This window comes from Chelonoidis abingdonii, chromosome 8, assembly GCF_003597395.2.
Source record: "Chelonoidis abingdonii isolate Lonesome George chromosome 8, CheloAbing_2.0, whole genome shotgun sequence".
NCBI lineage: Eukaryota > Metazoa > Chordata > Testudines > Testudinidae > Chelonoidis > Chelonoidis abingdonii.
Genome location: NC_133776.1, coordinates 60,543,105 through 60,559,177, shown reverse-complemented (window position 1 = coordinate 60,559,177; position 16,073 = coordinate 60,543,105). Strand labels below are relative to the sequence as shown.

The following is a 16,073-nucleotide window of genomic DNA, read 5'->3' as shown; positions in this document are numbered from 1 at the left end:
ACCGCGTGGAGAGACACGGGCACAAGTGTCAGCTATCACCAATCCTTCGTGATCCCAAACCTCATCAACCCAGGCCAAAAGTGAACATTTACCCCTTCATGTCACAAGCTGTGACTTGCCTACAGCTGAACTGCCTGTCCAGTACAAGCTGGTCAGAATGTGGACTTTTGCAGTCTATGACAATTATCATCCCATGCTACTGGGGAGACTTGGCCAATGCAAGTTAAGCAGTCCAGAGAGAGGAATGGTTACACCGCGCCAAACCAGCAGCTTCCCAGACCCATCCTATTCCTGAGCCGTCCACAGAGAACCTGTCGTGTGTTACACAGAACCCAGACGAAGTGGGACCCGGATCCCATGCAACGGCTGAACCCAGCCACAACACCTCCAGTCCAGCCGGAACTGGAACAGCACCAGCACAGCAAGGCAACCACACCTTCAACCCCAATGCCAGAAGGGACAAGAGCCTGAACTGCAGAAGCAACAGACAACCATACCAAAGAGGCTCAGGCAGAGCCTGAAATACCACCAGGTGCACACGAGCCACACAGACTCAAACCCCATCAATTACATCACTTCCAGAGGAGACCAAGCCCAAGTCCCCAGTCTAGGAGAACTGAGTCCCAGCTCCAGCCTCAAGGGAACAGTTCCAGACTGGGCAGGAAGCAGATGACAGCCTTCAGAAAGCTTGGGCGGCGGCACCGAGCACCCCACCGCCTCTCAGCTCTTCTAACCGATCCCGGTTTGTTGTAGAACAAGGACTTTTATACAAGGAGACTCTTTCTGGTGGACACCAAGACGACTGGCATCCACAAAAACAGTTGGTGGTTCCAACTAAGTACTGGGGAAAGCTCTTAAGCTTAGCCCATGATCATCCCAGTGGCCATGCTGGGGTGAACAGAACCAAAGACAGGCTGAGGAACTCCTTCCACTGGGAGGGGATGGGCAAGGACGTTGCTAATTATGTCCGGTCTTGTGAGGCGTGCCAAAGAGTGGGAAAGCTCCAAGACCAGGTCAAAGCCCCTCTCCAGCCACTCCCCATAATTGAGGTCCCATTTCAGCGAGTAGCTGTGGATATTCTGGGTCCTTTCCCAAAAAAGACCCCCAGAGGAAAGCAGTACATACTGACTTTTGTGGACTTTGCTACCCAATGGCCGGAAGCAGCAGCTCTAAGCAACACCAGGGCTAAAACCGTGTGCCAGGCCTTAACAGACATTTTTGCCAGGGTAGGTTGGCCCTCCGACATCCTTACAGATTCGGGAACTAATTTCCCGGCAGGGACCATGAAAAATCTGTGGGAAGCTCATGGGGTGAATCACTTGGTTGCTACCCCTTACCACCATCAAATCAATGGCCTGGTCGAAAGGTTTAATGGAACTTTGGGGGCCATGATACGTAAATTCCTAAATGAACATTCCAATGATTGGGATCTAGTGTTGCAGCAGTTGCTTTTTGCCTACAGGGTTCTACCACATCCCAGTTTAGGGTTTTCACCATTCGAACTCGTGTATGGACATGAGGTTAAGGGGCCATTACAGTTGGTGAAGCACCAATGGGAGGGGTTTACGCCTTCTCCAGAAACTAACATTCTAGATTTTGTAAGCAGCCTACAAAGCACCCTCCGACACTCCTTAGCCCTTGCTAAAGAAAACCTAAAGGATGCTCTGAAAGAGCAAAAGGCCTGGTATGATAAACATACCAGAGAACGTTCCTTCAAGGTAGGAGACCAGGTTATGGTCTCGAAGGCGCAACAGGCCCATATGATGGAAGCATCATGAGAAGGGCCATTCACGGTCCAAGAGCGCCTGGGAGCTGTTAACTACCTCACAGCATTTCTCACCTCCACCCTAAAGCGTACCATGTTAATTCTCTCAAGCCCTTTTATTCCAGAGACTTGAAGCTTTGTCAGTTTAAAGCCCAGGGAGAAGATGACGCTGAGTGGCCTGAGGGTGTCTACTATGAAGGAAAGAGTGACGGTGGCGTGGAAGAGGTGACCCTCTCCACAACCTTGGAATGTCTGCAGCGGCAACAGATCAAGAAGCTGTGCACTAGCTTCGCCCCATTGTTCTCAGCCACCCCAGGATGGACTGACCGGGCATACCACTCCATTGACACAGGTAATGCTCACCCAATTAGAACCCCACCCTACCGGGTGTCTTCTCATGCCTAAGCTGCTATAGAACGGGAGATCCAAAACATGCTACAGATGGGTATAATCCGCTCCTCTACCAGTGCATGGGCATCTCCAGTAGTTCTGGTACCCAAACCAGATGGGGAAATACGCTTTTGCGTGGACTACCGTAAGCTAAATGTGGAACTCGTCCCGACAACTATCCAACGTGCCAGTTCATCTCCTACAATATGACTTAACCAAGGGGTACTGGCAAGTCCGCTAGATGAACCTGCCAGGGTTAAGGTCAGCTTCATCAACCCATGCAGGGGTGTATGAATTTAATGTGCTTCCTTTCGGGCTACGAAATGCACCTGCCACTTTCCAAAGACTTGTAGATGGTCTCCTAGCAGGATTGGGGGAATATGCAGTTGCCTACCTCGATGATATGGCCATTTTTTCGGCTTCATGGGCCAAACACCTAGAACACCTGGAAAAAGTCTTTGAGCGCATCAGGCAGGACTAACTGTTAAGGCCAAAAAGTGTCAAATAGGCCAAAACAGAGTGACTTACCTGGGACACCAGGTGGGTCAAGGAACAATAGACTCCCTACAGGCCAAGGTGGATGCTATCCAAAAGTGGCCTGTCCCAAAGTCAAAGAAACAGGTCCAATCCTTCTTAGGCTTGGCCGGGTATTACAGGCAATTTGTACCATACTACAGCCAGATCGCTGCCCCACTAACAGACCTGAACAAAAAGACCCAGCCGAATGCAGTTAAGTGGACTGATGAGCATCAGAAGGCCTTTACCCAGCTTAAGGTGACACTCATATCTGACCCTGTGCTAAGGGCCCTTCTCTTCTTGCTTTACCTGTAAAGGGTTAGCAAAGTCGCCCAGGTAAAGGAAAAGGAGTGGGCACCTGATCAAAAGAGCCAATGGAGGCTAGAACTTTTTTCTCAGTTTTAAAAACTTCCCTTTCTCTGTGTGTTGTGGTTCTCTGAGAGAGAGAGCAGAGATACAGAGCAGCAATGCTGTATGCAGCTTTAAGCCAGGTATGATCACAGATCATCAATTCATACCTCGAACCTACTTATCTGAAGCCTCAGATATGTAAGTAAATTAGGGAATGTCTAGAAAGACGTGATTAGGGTTATTTCTTATTGGCTTGTGGACTGCTCTGTGCTAACCCCAGATGCTTTTGTTTTACTTGTAACCTTTAAGCTGAACCTCAAGAGAGCTATCTTGATGCTTAACTTTTTAAATCGTTTCTTTTAAGATCTAGCAAAAAGCCTAAGTTCCAAATGTATTTCCTTTCTTTTTGAGTTTAATAAAATTTACCTTTTTTAAGAACAGGACTGGATTTGTGTGTCCCTAAGAGGTTTGTGCATGTTGTTTAATTAGCAGAGGTCAACGGCTAATTTCCTTTGTTTTCTTTCTCAGCTCTGCCCTGGAGGGGCAGTGAAAGGGCTTGAGGGTAACCCATAGGAAGGAATTCCCAAGTGCACTTTCCTGGGTTCCAAGGGGTTTGCATTTGGGTGGTGGCAGCGTTTACCAAGCCAAGGTCGGAGAAAAGCTGTAAGCTTTGGGGTTTAATACAAGTCTGGAGTGACAAATACTAATTTTTAAAATTCTTGTGGGCCCCACCTTCTGCACTCGAAGTGCCAGAAGGGGGAAATCAGCCTTGACAGAGGTGTTTGTGATTTCTCTGTTGGGGTAGAGCCCTAGCAGTTATTACCTGTGACACTGAAGGTTAGCAGGAAATGCAGTTCTGGACAGCCTTCCTTGAAAGGGTCAAAAGCAGCCTAGAGAGATGCTTACCTGAAGCTTTGTAATGATTTCTTGCTTCGTTATCTCCACCAGCTCACTGTCCTCCACGGCAAAGGCAGGGTACGAGACGACTGAGAGGAGGCTGGCATCAATTTCCTTGGAAGTCGAAGCCCTTGGCAGCATGGAATGGAGAATAGACTAGGAAGAAGGAGAAACACTGATATCAAACACTGGCCTCTGCACATTTAATAGTGCCGAGGCTATGGGGGTCAGTGCTTCCACGGGCCACAGCATTATCATGTTATGGCAGTGGGGTGCGCCATGGGACTTGCAGGGCAGTTCTGGACAAAGGGAAGAGCTAGGGTTATTCTAAGATGGGCCTGGGCCAGGAGGCTCAGATCCAAACTCTAAGAGAGTTCAGGGTGCTTGGACTGGAACCATTTGTAAATTTATAAAGGGCTGTGACCTGGGAGAGCCCAATGGTGCGGGAAGGAGTGCAGCAATGTGTAGGGGGTGGGGAGAAGCAACCAAAATGGGCCAAATTTGAGTGGTGTGGTGACCCCGTGAGCCAGGCTGCTATGCCAACCACTCATATTTGGCCTGGCAGCCCATCTGTCATGCTTGCAGGGAAGGGGATCTACCATTATGCCACCCATCTCTGGTCAAGGGCCAAGGGCAGGACTGTATCCCCCTTTGTTGCACCCTTGCCAACTTGATTTTTGCCACCCCTCCCCGCCCCACCAGCACTCCTGGGGGAGCCACATGCCATGAGCTACTGCTTCCTACAGCATAAACATTCTTCCTCAGCAGAGCACCAAGTTGGAGGGATCCTACAGGATGGAGATGAATCACTGGAATGAGACACCTATTGGATCATTTACTCCACCCCGGCTAGTGCAGGGCTGTGCCCTAAGACACATCTCCCTCCCATCAATCAACTGCAGTCAGCTGAGACAAGAGCAACATGGTCTAGGATCAAACTTCTCTAAACTCAGAGGAGTAAAGAAGTCAGACTGCTCTTCCTCTCTGTAGAAGAACAGCAAGACTCCAGGCTGCTGGACTGGCAGGAGGAAGCACTAGCTGCTGGACCCTCAGAGCAGCACTCGTACCTGGCAATGCTGCACCTCATCCGTCAGGACATGGATCACTGACTGAGGGCCTCCTTTGGCACCAAAGAGATCGAGTTCATCCAGGGCTTCAAGGGCTGCCTGTGACCAGGGATGGTGGGGAGGAAGCCAAGCAGAGAACAGAGCACATGAAGACAGTTGCTGATGCTGCAGCACCACACTGTAGCTCTAGTATGACAGCTACAGATCCTGAAACCTGAGCATTCCTCCCAGCCCGGGCCCCAACCTCTACCAGTGTAAGGAACATAAAGACAAGATTTGAGAGGTTACCACAGGAGATCCAGGAGCTGGATCTGGGCTTGGAGTGTGGAACTCCATCTCCATCCCTGTCTCCGCCCCCCCCCACCCCATTACCCCAGGCCCTCTCTCTTAGGATCTCATCCAAGAGACTCCAGAAGCAGAGGGTATTTTGAAATAACAGTAGCCAGAAAGCTAGGGGCTCCACCACTTGACTTTAAAAGGACAATTTTACAGCAGTTACACTAGCCTACAACATGTTCATCACCTGACTGCAGTCAGGGTGCCCTTGAATAGGCAGCTTTACAAAACAGGAGAACCCCATTTTGCAGGTAGGGAAACTGAGGCACAGAAAGACAACAGCTTGCTCAAGGTCACACAAAAAAAATCCCACTGCCGGAGTAGAACCTGCTGGGCTGCCCTGCCCCCAGGCTTGGCAGTCTTGAGGCTACAGAGCACATACGCTATCGCCAATATTGCAAACAGAGGATCCTCCAGTCCCATGCCAGAGAGAGATCAAATCTTGGAAACCCTTTCCTCTTTAAAACATCTGGGGAAAGATTTAAGATGAATTAACCAAGATAATAGAAGGAGAGGAAACTCTGGCCAAGCATGAAGAGGTTCTAGTGCAGACCCTTCAGCGAAACTGATGGGCTACGACAGAGACTTCTATATGCCAGCTTGAATAGACAGAGGTGCTTTCTGTCTATGGGTATGTCTACACTATCCTCTGGATCAGCAGGCAGCAATCAATCCCGCGGGGGTTGATTTATCGTGTCTAGTCTAGACACGATAACTCGACCCCCGAGCGCTCTCCCCTCAGCTCCTGTACTCCACCTGCATGAGAGGATTCGACAGGGGAGCAGCAGCAGTCAACTCACCACAGTGCAGACACCGTGGTGACTAGGTCTAAGTACATTGACTTCAGCAACGAAGTTGCATAACTTAGATCAATCTCCCCTCCTCCACAGCGTAGACCAGGTCTGATAAACTAACCTGCTATTCAAACGACCTCTCCTTGCTAAACTAGTGCTCTTGGCCTGACAAATTTGCAAAGAACAATAAGCTAGGATAACATAGGGAAAGAGCCATATCTCACCTTATACACTGCAAATAGAAATGAGCCTACACACACCCCAACTGGAGATGGGTTTAACTCTTTCTTGAGATTTGGGTACTCACGAATAGCTGCTATTTAGTAGCTGCCAAGCCTGGCTAACAACTTGGGTGCTGCTACTGGTGGATGTTTTACGCCCCCCCTCTCATAAGCAATGAGTAGCTGCATCAAACAGGCTAGAGAGCATAGCTTGTCAATGTACCCTGGGAGGAGTTATATTTCATCCTCCTCCAAAATCCATCTTGGGTGACGAACTGCTGAAGGTCACCAGATGTCCTCCCAGTGCCTTCGTCAGACTTACCTTAGCCATGCCGACTGAGCTCACGTTTAGCTCCGTGATTCCTTGGTTTGTCTTGTCTCCACGTTCCCATATCCCGAAGTCCTGCAGTGAATCAACATCAGCATATCAGTGCAGCAAGTGAAACAGCAGTGACACAGCACAGTCAGCATCTAAGTCACATCAGGGAGTTACTGTACAAGGGAATGCCCTGGCACCTCACATGGCAGAGTCACAGACCAGCTTGAGAGTAGAAAAAAATCCACCTGGTCCACACTAAATAGGATGGAAGTAATAAATCTCTGTATACCAGTGTCACACAAGCCAGAGAGAAGAATTCTGCAGGGTCCCAGACATCTAAAAAACACCTCTATAATAGTCCCTAGCTCTTACATAGTGATTTTCATCACTAGATCTCAAAGTGCTTCATCTTTAAAAATTTTATCCTCCTTCTCTCCCCCTGGGAGTCAGGGCATAGCTGTTACCTCATTATACAGACGGAACTAAGGCCCAAACAGTAAGTAGCTAAGGCCACACAGGGAGTCCGTGACGGAGCAGGGAACTGAACCTGCGCCTCTCAAGTCCTAGGCTAGTGCCTAACCACTAGGCCAGCCTTCCTCTAACAGGGACAAGCAGCTGGTCTCAGCTCTTGTTTTCAGTATTTGGTCTTGTTCAAATGTGAATTTTGTCCATTAAAAAACAAACAAAACAAAACAAAAAAACCACCATGGCTGGAAGTTGCTGTGCTGCCTGCCACAGCCACGCTTGGGAGGAATGACAATTAAAGCTGATTTCTATGGGAACTAGAAGACCACCAGATTTTATTATTTTTAAAGTGACCATATCCTAAATCTGAAACAAGCACTTACTAGGACTATCTACCTATAGATATCAGAGTGGTGGAGCCACATAACAACCCTATTTTACAGGTGGGGATACTGAGGCACAGAAAAAACAGCAACATGCCCAAAGTCATTCAGTAACATCAGCAGTAGAACCAGACACAGGACTCCTGACTCACACTCCAGTGCCCCTCACCACTGGGCAATGGAAGACTTCCATTTCAATCATTTCACCCTCCAGCCAAAAATGGGTGAAAAACGTTTCAAAATCCTCAACTGATGCTGGCAAAATGTATGAAGTTTAAAGAAAAATTAGACAATCATTTGAGTGCTAGTAAACCTCCCAGGGTAACAGGCAAAAATGCGCATTCAAAAATAGCTGGAGGATAGGAATGTGCATTTGGGTTACATTAGTGAAGGCTCAAGGGGGCAGACACTCAGGGTTGGGCTTACTTTCCATGCAGGATGCTTGAAAGAAAAATCTGACTGTATCTTAACAACCATTGTTCTTTGAAGTAATATCAGAGGTTTTGTCGCTGCTAGCAAAAAATTTATTCTGAAATGTTTGCTACTTAAATCCTTCCCTTTAGTGGGTGTGATGAGAACTCTGCTGCTGTGTCACAGGAACTATCACACCAACAGTGATTCTCCTTTGGCCCACTTGGATCATGCTTTAAGCAGGGTCAGAAGGAGGGAGTGGAGCACAGCATCCCTGCACAGAGCCACTAGCAGCTGAAAGGTTCCTCTGGTGCTAATGTCCATGACATACAGAGACAGCAGCTCTTCCAGCCCCAATGCGCTGGCATGGAGAGGCTGAGCTCCCCAGTGCTGCTGTGACAACAAAAAGCTGCTCAATATATGTTTCCTTTTGCTGTCTGACCAGCTCCAGCAGTAAGTTCCATGCATCGTAGCAGCACAGGCATGTCACACCAGGGCTAGGAAAAGACCAGTAAGCTTTTCATGCTATGCCTATGGTCCTACACAAGTGCAAACCAACTCCCCAACACACATGCCCCAGAGGCCAAACCACTTCGCCAGCCAGCAACAGATGCAGGAAAACCAGCAACAATTTGTTTAGTAAGCCAAGGCCTGTTTGTGGAAGGGCTACTCACTGCAGTTTTATATGCTGCTTCGATGTAAAACACAATGTTCTGTATGAAATTGACTTCATCCAGACTGTAGATAATGTGAAGCCCTGAAACAGAGAAAAATCCACGAACACATTGGCTAGCAGTCAGCCAATCAGTTGCTAGAGGTCCATTACTCTTACCCATTTATCTTATTAAAATACATACACATGCAAGCCTCCAGATCACACACTTACATAAGAATTCAAGCAGCATGTCACTTATCTCTTCCCCACCCCCAGCCTTTGTAGTGTTCTTCACAGCCCCCCAAACCCCCTTGCTGTGTGTCATCCCTGTAGAGACCTCAATCCTGTAATAAACTCCACGCACAATAAAATCATGAGGAATCCCAGGTACTTCAATGTGGGTCCACCCAAGTGGAGTAGCTTGCAGACTCAAGGCCATGGACTGGAAGCAATTTTGGAGCTGTGGCTCTTTTCCCTGTGTTTGTATGTTTCACAGATGCCAGTCATGAGTTGCACTTGTAGGACAGCAGATTAGAGGCTGCAGGAACTTCATACATATACAGGGAGCCAGTGTGCAGCAAAGTGCCATTATCTTATCTGTCAGTGTTCAGAGTGCACCACAAAGATACACAAAAGCCACAAGCCAGGCTCTGAGCCTGTAGTACCCACAGGCTCCAGGCAAATAACATCCATTGGAGAGTTAAGCAGGGGGTTGTTTTCTCTAACATTCCCCAGCAACCTGTACCTAACAGAGAAGGTGACAGAGCTGAGATGCCACTTCAGTCCAAATGAGGGTTACATGTACATGGAGTCTAGGAGTTCCACCAGTTTAACCAAATGTGGGATGCTAAACTAGTGTGACTGCCCATATGTATGCTTTCATGGCCTTAAACATAGTGTATTATCTAGCATCATCCTTTTAGTTTAACCCATGCAGCTTCTGCGTTTAGACCAATCTTAGACAAGAATGGGGAGTCTGAGCCATTTAAAAACAAAGCGAGTTTCACCCTACTGAAGGCACCAACCTGAGACCTCTGGAGACCAGACACCTCCATCCATCCAGCCATCCCCAGAACAGGTTTCAGCCTGATCTGCACAACAGAAGCTGTCTCCACACACTTGCCCCTACCAACATGCTTCAGCCCAGATCCAGGCAACCTTGGCTCCGTGGCACACTCAGTCCTAGGTCCATCTTCTGAGGTTGCCAATTGTGCTGCTGTTGTTTGGGCACCTGTCTCCTAAGAACTGATCTGAGGCCAAACCATCCACCACCAAACAGCCCACAGAGCAGCAACTGAGCTCAATCTGAACCAGACTCCTGCTGTCCCCAGCACACACCCAATCCGAACTGCCATATTATGGGAACTGCCAGCTAAGTCTAGCTCTGGGATAAGCAGGCACAGCTGTGCTGGCTTCAGCCCTGTTGCATCCATTTACTCTAGGGCTGAATTTGAACCTATGTTGCTCACAGCTGCCAGTCACATGCCGTACTTATAGGACAGCAGATTAGAGGTGGTAGGGACTTCATACAGATACAGGGAACCACTGCACAGCTAAGTGCAGTTATCTGATCTGTCAGCGTTCAGAGAGCACTGGGGGATATGCAGTAGTTGCAGGCTGGGCACTTGTCAGCTCAAGAGTCCACATTCCCTGTTAACACTGTCAGTTCCTCCCGATTTCCCTTTGTCTGCATGCATTGCCTTTGGAGGTCCTGCACCAGCTGTGTATCCTGGCCACCTCTGAACAGCGGCTCTGCATGCTGAGCTCATTCTGCCGTGAAGCCTATGAAGGAGGCCACTATGTGTTGGGAGTGTGCCCTAAAGTAAGTGCTGCTCCACCTTCCTTACAAAGCCACCTCTAGTTGGCTAGCCGAGCAATCAGGCAAGTTTCACTGTTGCTCAAGAGTCATGCGCTCTCTAAAGTGCGGGGCTAGTAAGGCCAGGGTAGAGAACTTTAGGGCTCCGAGACATCCTCTGGGGACCCAGCCCTCTACGCACTAGAAACATGCTGCAAGGAGCAGAGGGTGAATTACCTCAGTGCAGGAACAGCATATGACTGCTGGAAGCTGTCCCCTCCCAACCAGCTGTGTCCTCTGTGCTGTTTCCCTCCCCCCCGCCCCCAAGAGGCACAGCTCAGTCTCAGTCATGATTCTGGGTTTCTCTGTACAGGCAATAAGACACCTGGTGGTGCTGGATAATACTCAGACCTTCTTCAGTGCCTTCCATCTAAGCACCTCAAAGCTCTTTACACTCAGTCATCCACGAAGCCTCCCAAACCCTCTGAGGTAGGTCAGCATTATCACCTCCATTTTATAGATGGGGAAACTGAGGCACAGATGTGAGACCCAAGTTGCTCAGGGCTGTACAATAAATCTTAGCAAAGCCAGGGACAGATCCCAGATCTCGTGTCTCCTAGGCTTTACTTTAAGCACTAGATCACATTGAGGGTAACATGATGATAAACCCTGGAGCAGAGGAATTTTGTCAGGCTCAGGAGTAGTAGTTCACAGTTACGGACAGGGCACAGGACTGGAATTTAGTAGATCTGTGTCCTCTTCCCAGCTCTGACACCAACCCGCTTGCAGCCTTGGATAAATCAATTCCCACCCCTCATGCCCCAGTTTCCCCACCTGTACCCCAGGGATAAAAATACTTCCCTGGTTCTCAGGGAGCAGAGAGGCTTAATTCCTTAGCACCCCACAGCAATCAGCACCAGAGAGATGCCTAGATGCAAGTATTACCAGAGGCTGTCATTTGTGCCAACATGAGCAGGTAAATTGATGTGGCGTCTAACTGCAAGTGACCCCACTGGTCATCTCCAACCACAGTGGCACAGGTGTGGGTGTTGTACTTGGCATGGAAACAGTCCTTGGGGCTCTGGCTGTGCTTGAATGCCTCCACCTTATCCACCTGCAGCATTCCATTAGAAAAAGAATAGACAGTTAGCTTCCCCAGTGCCATGCTCACAGCTGGGGCTGTGGGGCTGGCCAGGGGCACAGGAGGGATCTAGCAGGATGTCCTAGCCCAGCCCTCCATGCAGCCCTGTAGGCAGGTTATGAGTCACTGCAGAGTAAACAGCTTCAAGTTACTGGTTTCTTGGAACTGCTGCCTGCTAAGAACTGCACTCAGTGGCCAGAGTGAGGTTCCTGTATAGCTCCAGGGCCTACATGCAAGGGACAATGTGCATGTTTCATGCATGCCAGGACTAATACAAAGAGGGGCCACTGCTATCAGTTCAGTGGAGTCACAAGTTCATCATATGAAACATGTGCTTTATATGGCAGCCCAGTACCCGCAGGGAGTGTGTGGGCGGCAGAGAAGGTATCCAGCCATTCTAACAGCACCAGCAGCCCCTAAAGGCAGGCGCGGGCTGGCTCTGAAGGGAGCTGCGTCCCGCCTTCCTGGACAAGGAGGATGGTTAACATGAAATAGGGTCTTTGGAGTCAGTGGGGGAGGAGCAACTCCTCAGGAACCCAAGACCTTGAATATCCACCCAGTTCCCAGAGCCTGGAGGAAGATTCTTTCACCCCCTGCCTAGGTCACAGCAAGCCCCCAACACCCATTTTTGGGAATGGACAGCATTCTAGGTTTGCATGTCCACAACTCAAGCAGCACAGGCACTCCAGGTCATGTATGCCCACTTCAGCCACTGGCTGGATGGCAGCAAGGAAAGCAGGCAGACATTTTGTGGTTCACACAGGCTGTAACCGTTTGCTGCGTGACTGTGTCATACCAGAACACAAACCGTCTATTCCACTTCTTATGCCACCCCATACATCATGGTAACTGATCCAGGAGATAACACAGGAGAGGGCACTGGGAGACACTGCAGTATTTTGTACTTGAACTCCAGAAGGCAACAAAAATCACTCTGGCCATGCATATTCTGAGAACGAAGGGGCCCTTAGCTCTGGCACAGCTGGTACAAGCCCAGAGGAGAGGAGTCATCATATTAGAGCAAGGTATTATTATTAGCCTAGTGTCTGGCTGAGGCTTGGCACAGCTGGCATTAGTACTGAATGGAGAAGATCTACAGGGAGGGATTAGACTGTGGGTAGCAGCCTTTCCGTTTCCCTAGCTGGTACTGTGGGGACTGCTCCGTTAGGAGGCAGCTCGCTGGAACACGCTGGGGCCCAAAGGGTACACAGGAGCTGGGAAACAGCCACTGAGTGGTTCAGAGACCGGGGGGTGCAGCGGCAATAAAAGGGAAACAGTGATTCAGAGAAGGACAAGAGCACAGAAGGACAGCAACAGAGACCAGGGGACTTATGGGAACAGAGCTATGATTCATTCACACTTGGTATCATTATCAGGGCAGAAGGGATTAAAATCTAAGCCTATTTGGGACAGGAAATTCCAGGTCCAAGGTACTTTACTTTCATGCCTCAACAGGCTACAGGGCCACACAACTCCACTGCCATGAGGGGAGGAATTCTGGCCGCAGAGGGAAGCTTCCCAAGTGTGTTTGCATCATGCAGCACACCTAGAGAAAGGGGTCACACTTTGATGGTATGAAAGCGATTGAAGGAGGCAATGCCAGTGGGGCAATGACATTGGCAGCCTGCAGGGGAAAGGGTTTCTTTAAGACACTAGGCTAGCGCAGATAAAAACACTACATCATGCCATGGACAGAATGTTCAGTGACTGGATGGATACTGGGGTCTAGGCTTGTTTTAAGCCTTCCCCAAAACATCCTTGTGCCTGGCCAGGCCTGCTTATTTTGCGATCAGTTTGACGGCAGATCTCTGCTGAGTCAGTGCGTTACAACAGGAGAATTTCAGCTGGAAATACACCATATGTACCATACCTGTCTCATCATGCACTGCAGCAATCCCCGCATCAGTTTCACTACACTCTGCAGAAAGGAACAAAAAACAGGCCTGTTAAACACATCCCTGGATTGGAAGAGCACTGACTCAGCAATGGCATCTAGCCCGTGACCTTTCGAGAGCCCTGCAGCCTGTAATCGTACCCACAGCTCAGATTCTCCACAGCATTTACTTTCTGGGCAAGTGGCTGAGGAAGGAGCTGCTGGGGCAGAGCAGATCATGAGGGACAACCTGATCTGCTGCTGTGGGAGGAGAAAATCCCCAGGACTGCATCAACCTTGAATCAGTTAAGGTAAAGGACATTTATACCTACAGAAAGAGGCTCAGGACTGAGGGCAGAGAGAGACGTCAGCCACCATGCATGGAGCCAATCTGTCCCACACTGCACAGCACACCTCTGCCTTTACCTGTGGGACCCCAGAAGGGAGTGGGAGACACCAATCTGATGGTTCCCCAGGGAGCAGGACCCCCCTACCTCTCCTTCCTTGGTAGCCCAACCCCACCTGGGGTAAATTCAGATGTTGCTGAGACATGTACTGCTCTTGTCGCATGCCATATGGTGCTGCCAGAGCCCCAGGAAGTAACCCCTGGATCTCCCCAGGGAATCTTTGCCTAGATGATGGCCCAGACTGGGCAATGCCCACCCCTTCCCTAACAGAAGAGGCACAAGGCTGCACACCGCATGTTGGGTACTATAGCCAGGGAGCCCCCAGCTGACCAGCCAGTCTGGGTCCTCATGCAAAGCTTGGAGCAGACCTGCTGAGGATTTAGAAGGCAGAGCATGAGCAAGGATGCTTCACTGAAAGCAGACCTTACCCATAGGTGCTAGGCTTGCAGCATCATCAACAGGTCCCACCACACCACACTCAGCACAAACATCACATTCTGATTTAAAAATATACCACTATCTCGCTATAACGCCACCCAATATTATACAAATTTGGATATAACACACTAAAGTAGTGCTCTGGGAGGGGAGGGGGGGAGTGTACTCCAGTGGATCAAAGCAAGTTCAACATAACACGGTTTCACTTATAACGCGGTAAGATTTTTTGGCTCCCAAGGACAGTGTTATATTGAGGTAGAGGTTACAAGTCATTTAGCTGTGCTAGCTAGTCATATCCCTCAGCCAGATAGACACTAACCCCCTCATTGGGAAGAGAAGCCAAGCACTTTGGACCTCATTTATTTAATATACAATCTAACATCAGTCAGAGAAAATGCCTTATTGTAGCAGACTCTGTTGTCCTACTACTGCGGATCTCTGAAAAAAAACCTGTTAGGGTTCAGAGGGCCTAGCATTTGTACTCTGAGAAAGGCACACGACGCAGGATTCCCAGCAGGATATCTATATCCAGTGGTTAAGTTTGGCCAGCTGTGAAGTTAGTGTCTAGAGTCAGATGCCCCAGCCCTCCTCCATCATACAGCAGTGACATTCAGCATCCAAGCCACTCACCAGCACAAGTAACACCGGTGTTAGTTTCTGGAAACTTATCTTTGAAAACTCATGGCAATCGAGGGAGGTCCTGGATGACTAGAAAAAGGCTAAGAAGGGAAGGAGGAGGATCCAGGGAACTACGGGCCAGACAGCCTCACCTCATTCCCTGGAAAAGTCATGGAGCAGGTCCTCAAGGAATCAATTCTAAAGCACTTAGAGGAGAGGAAAGTGATCAGGAACAGTCTGCATGGATTCACCAAAGACAAGTCATGCCTGACTAACCTAATTGCCTTCTCATAGACTTTAAAGTCAGAAGGGACCATTATGATCATCTAGTCTGACCTCCTGCACAATGCAGGCCACAGAATTTCACCCACCCACCCCTGTAACAAACCCCTAACCTATGTCTGAGTTATTGAAGTCCTCAAATTGTGGTTTGAAGACCTCAGGCTTCAGAGAATCCTCCAGCAAGTGACTCGTGTCCCATGCTGCAGAGGAAGGCGAAAAAGTCCGACTGAACTCAGTCGGAGTTCAGAACTGCAGAGATGCCCATCACCAACGGGTGCTCCTTGTGCCAGGTACTTACTGAGATTGGTGCCCTCACTGTGCCCAACGCTGCACTGACCCCAAACGAAAGCAGAGCCTGATTATGCCTGTCACTGTACATATGTACACTAAGAGACAGTCCCAATCCTGACCACCTAAATAGTCAAAGGCTATTTCAAGCCATTGGACAGGTGGGGAAACTGAGGTACCTGGAGACACTCCTCCTTCTATGAGGAGATAGCAGGCTCTGTGGATGAGGAGAAAGCAGCGGACATGTTATTCCTCAACTTTAGCAAAACTTTTGATACTGGTCTCCCACAGTGTTCTTGTCGGCAAGTTAAAGGAGTATGGGCTGGATAAATGGACTATAAGGTGGATAGAAAGCGGGCTAAATAATCAGGCTGAATGGGTAGTGACCAATGGCTCCATGTCTAGCTGACAGCTGGTATCAAGAGGAATGCCCGAAGGGTCGGTCCTGGGGACGGTTTTGTTCAAAATCTTCATTAATGATCCGCAGGAGGATGTGGACTGCACCCTCAGCAGGTTTGCAGATGACACTAAACTGGGAGGAGTGATAGATATGCTGGACAGTAGGAATAGGATACAGAGGGACCTAAACAAATTAGAGGATTGGCCCAAAAGAAATCTGATGAGGTTCAACAAGGACAAGTGCAGAGTCCTGCACTTAGGA

The 16,073-nt window shown here is 49.1% G+C and overlaps 1 protein-coding gene across 3 annotated transcripts in view; it reads right to left on the bottom strand.

Moving 5' to 3' along the window:
- PHKA1 (phosphorylase kinase regulatory subunit alpha 1) overlaps positions 1-16,073 on the bottom strand; it is a 101,743-nt gene that overhangs the window by 79,230 nt on the left and 6,440 nt on the right. For all 3 annotated transcript variants that reach the window (XM_032791611.2, XM_032791612.2, XM_032791613.2), the window contains exons 3-8: positions 13,377-13,424; positions 11,311-11,479; positions 8,590-8,672; positions 6,660-6,740; positions 4,987-5,085; positions 3,929-4,075 (exon numbers count right to left, since the gene is read on the bottom strand). In XM_032791611.2, coding sequence (XP_032647502.1) covers positions 3,929-4,075; positions 4,987-5,085; positions 6,660-6,740; positions 8,590-8,672; positions 11,311-11,479; positions 13,377-13,424 — 627 coding nt within the window. The remainder of the gene's footprint in view (positions 1-3,928; positions 4,076-4,986; positions 5,086-6,659; positions 6,741-8,589; positions 8,673-11,310; positions 11,480-13,376; positions 13,425-16,073) is intronic.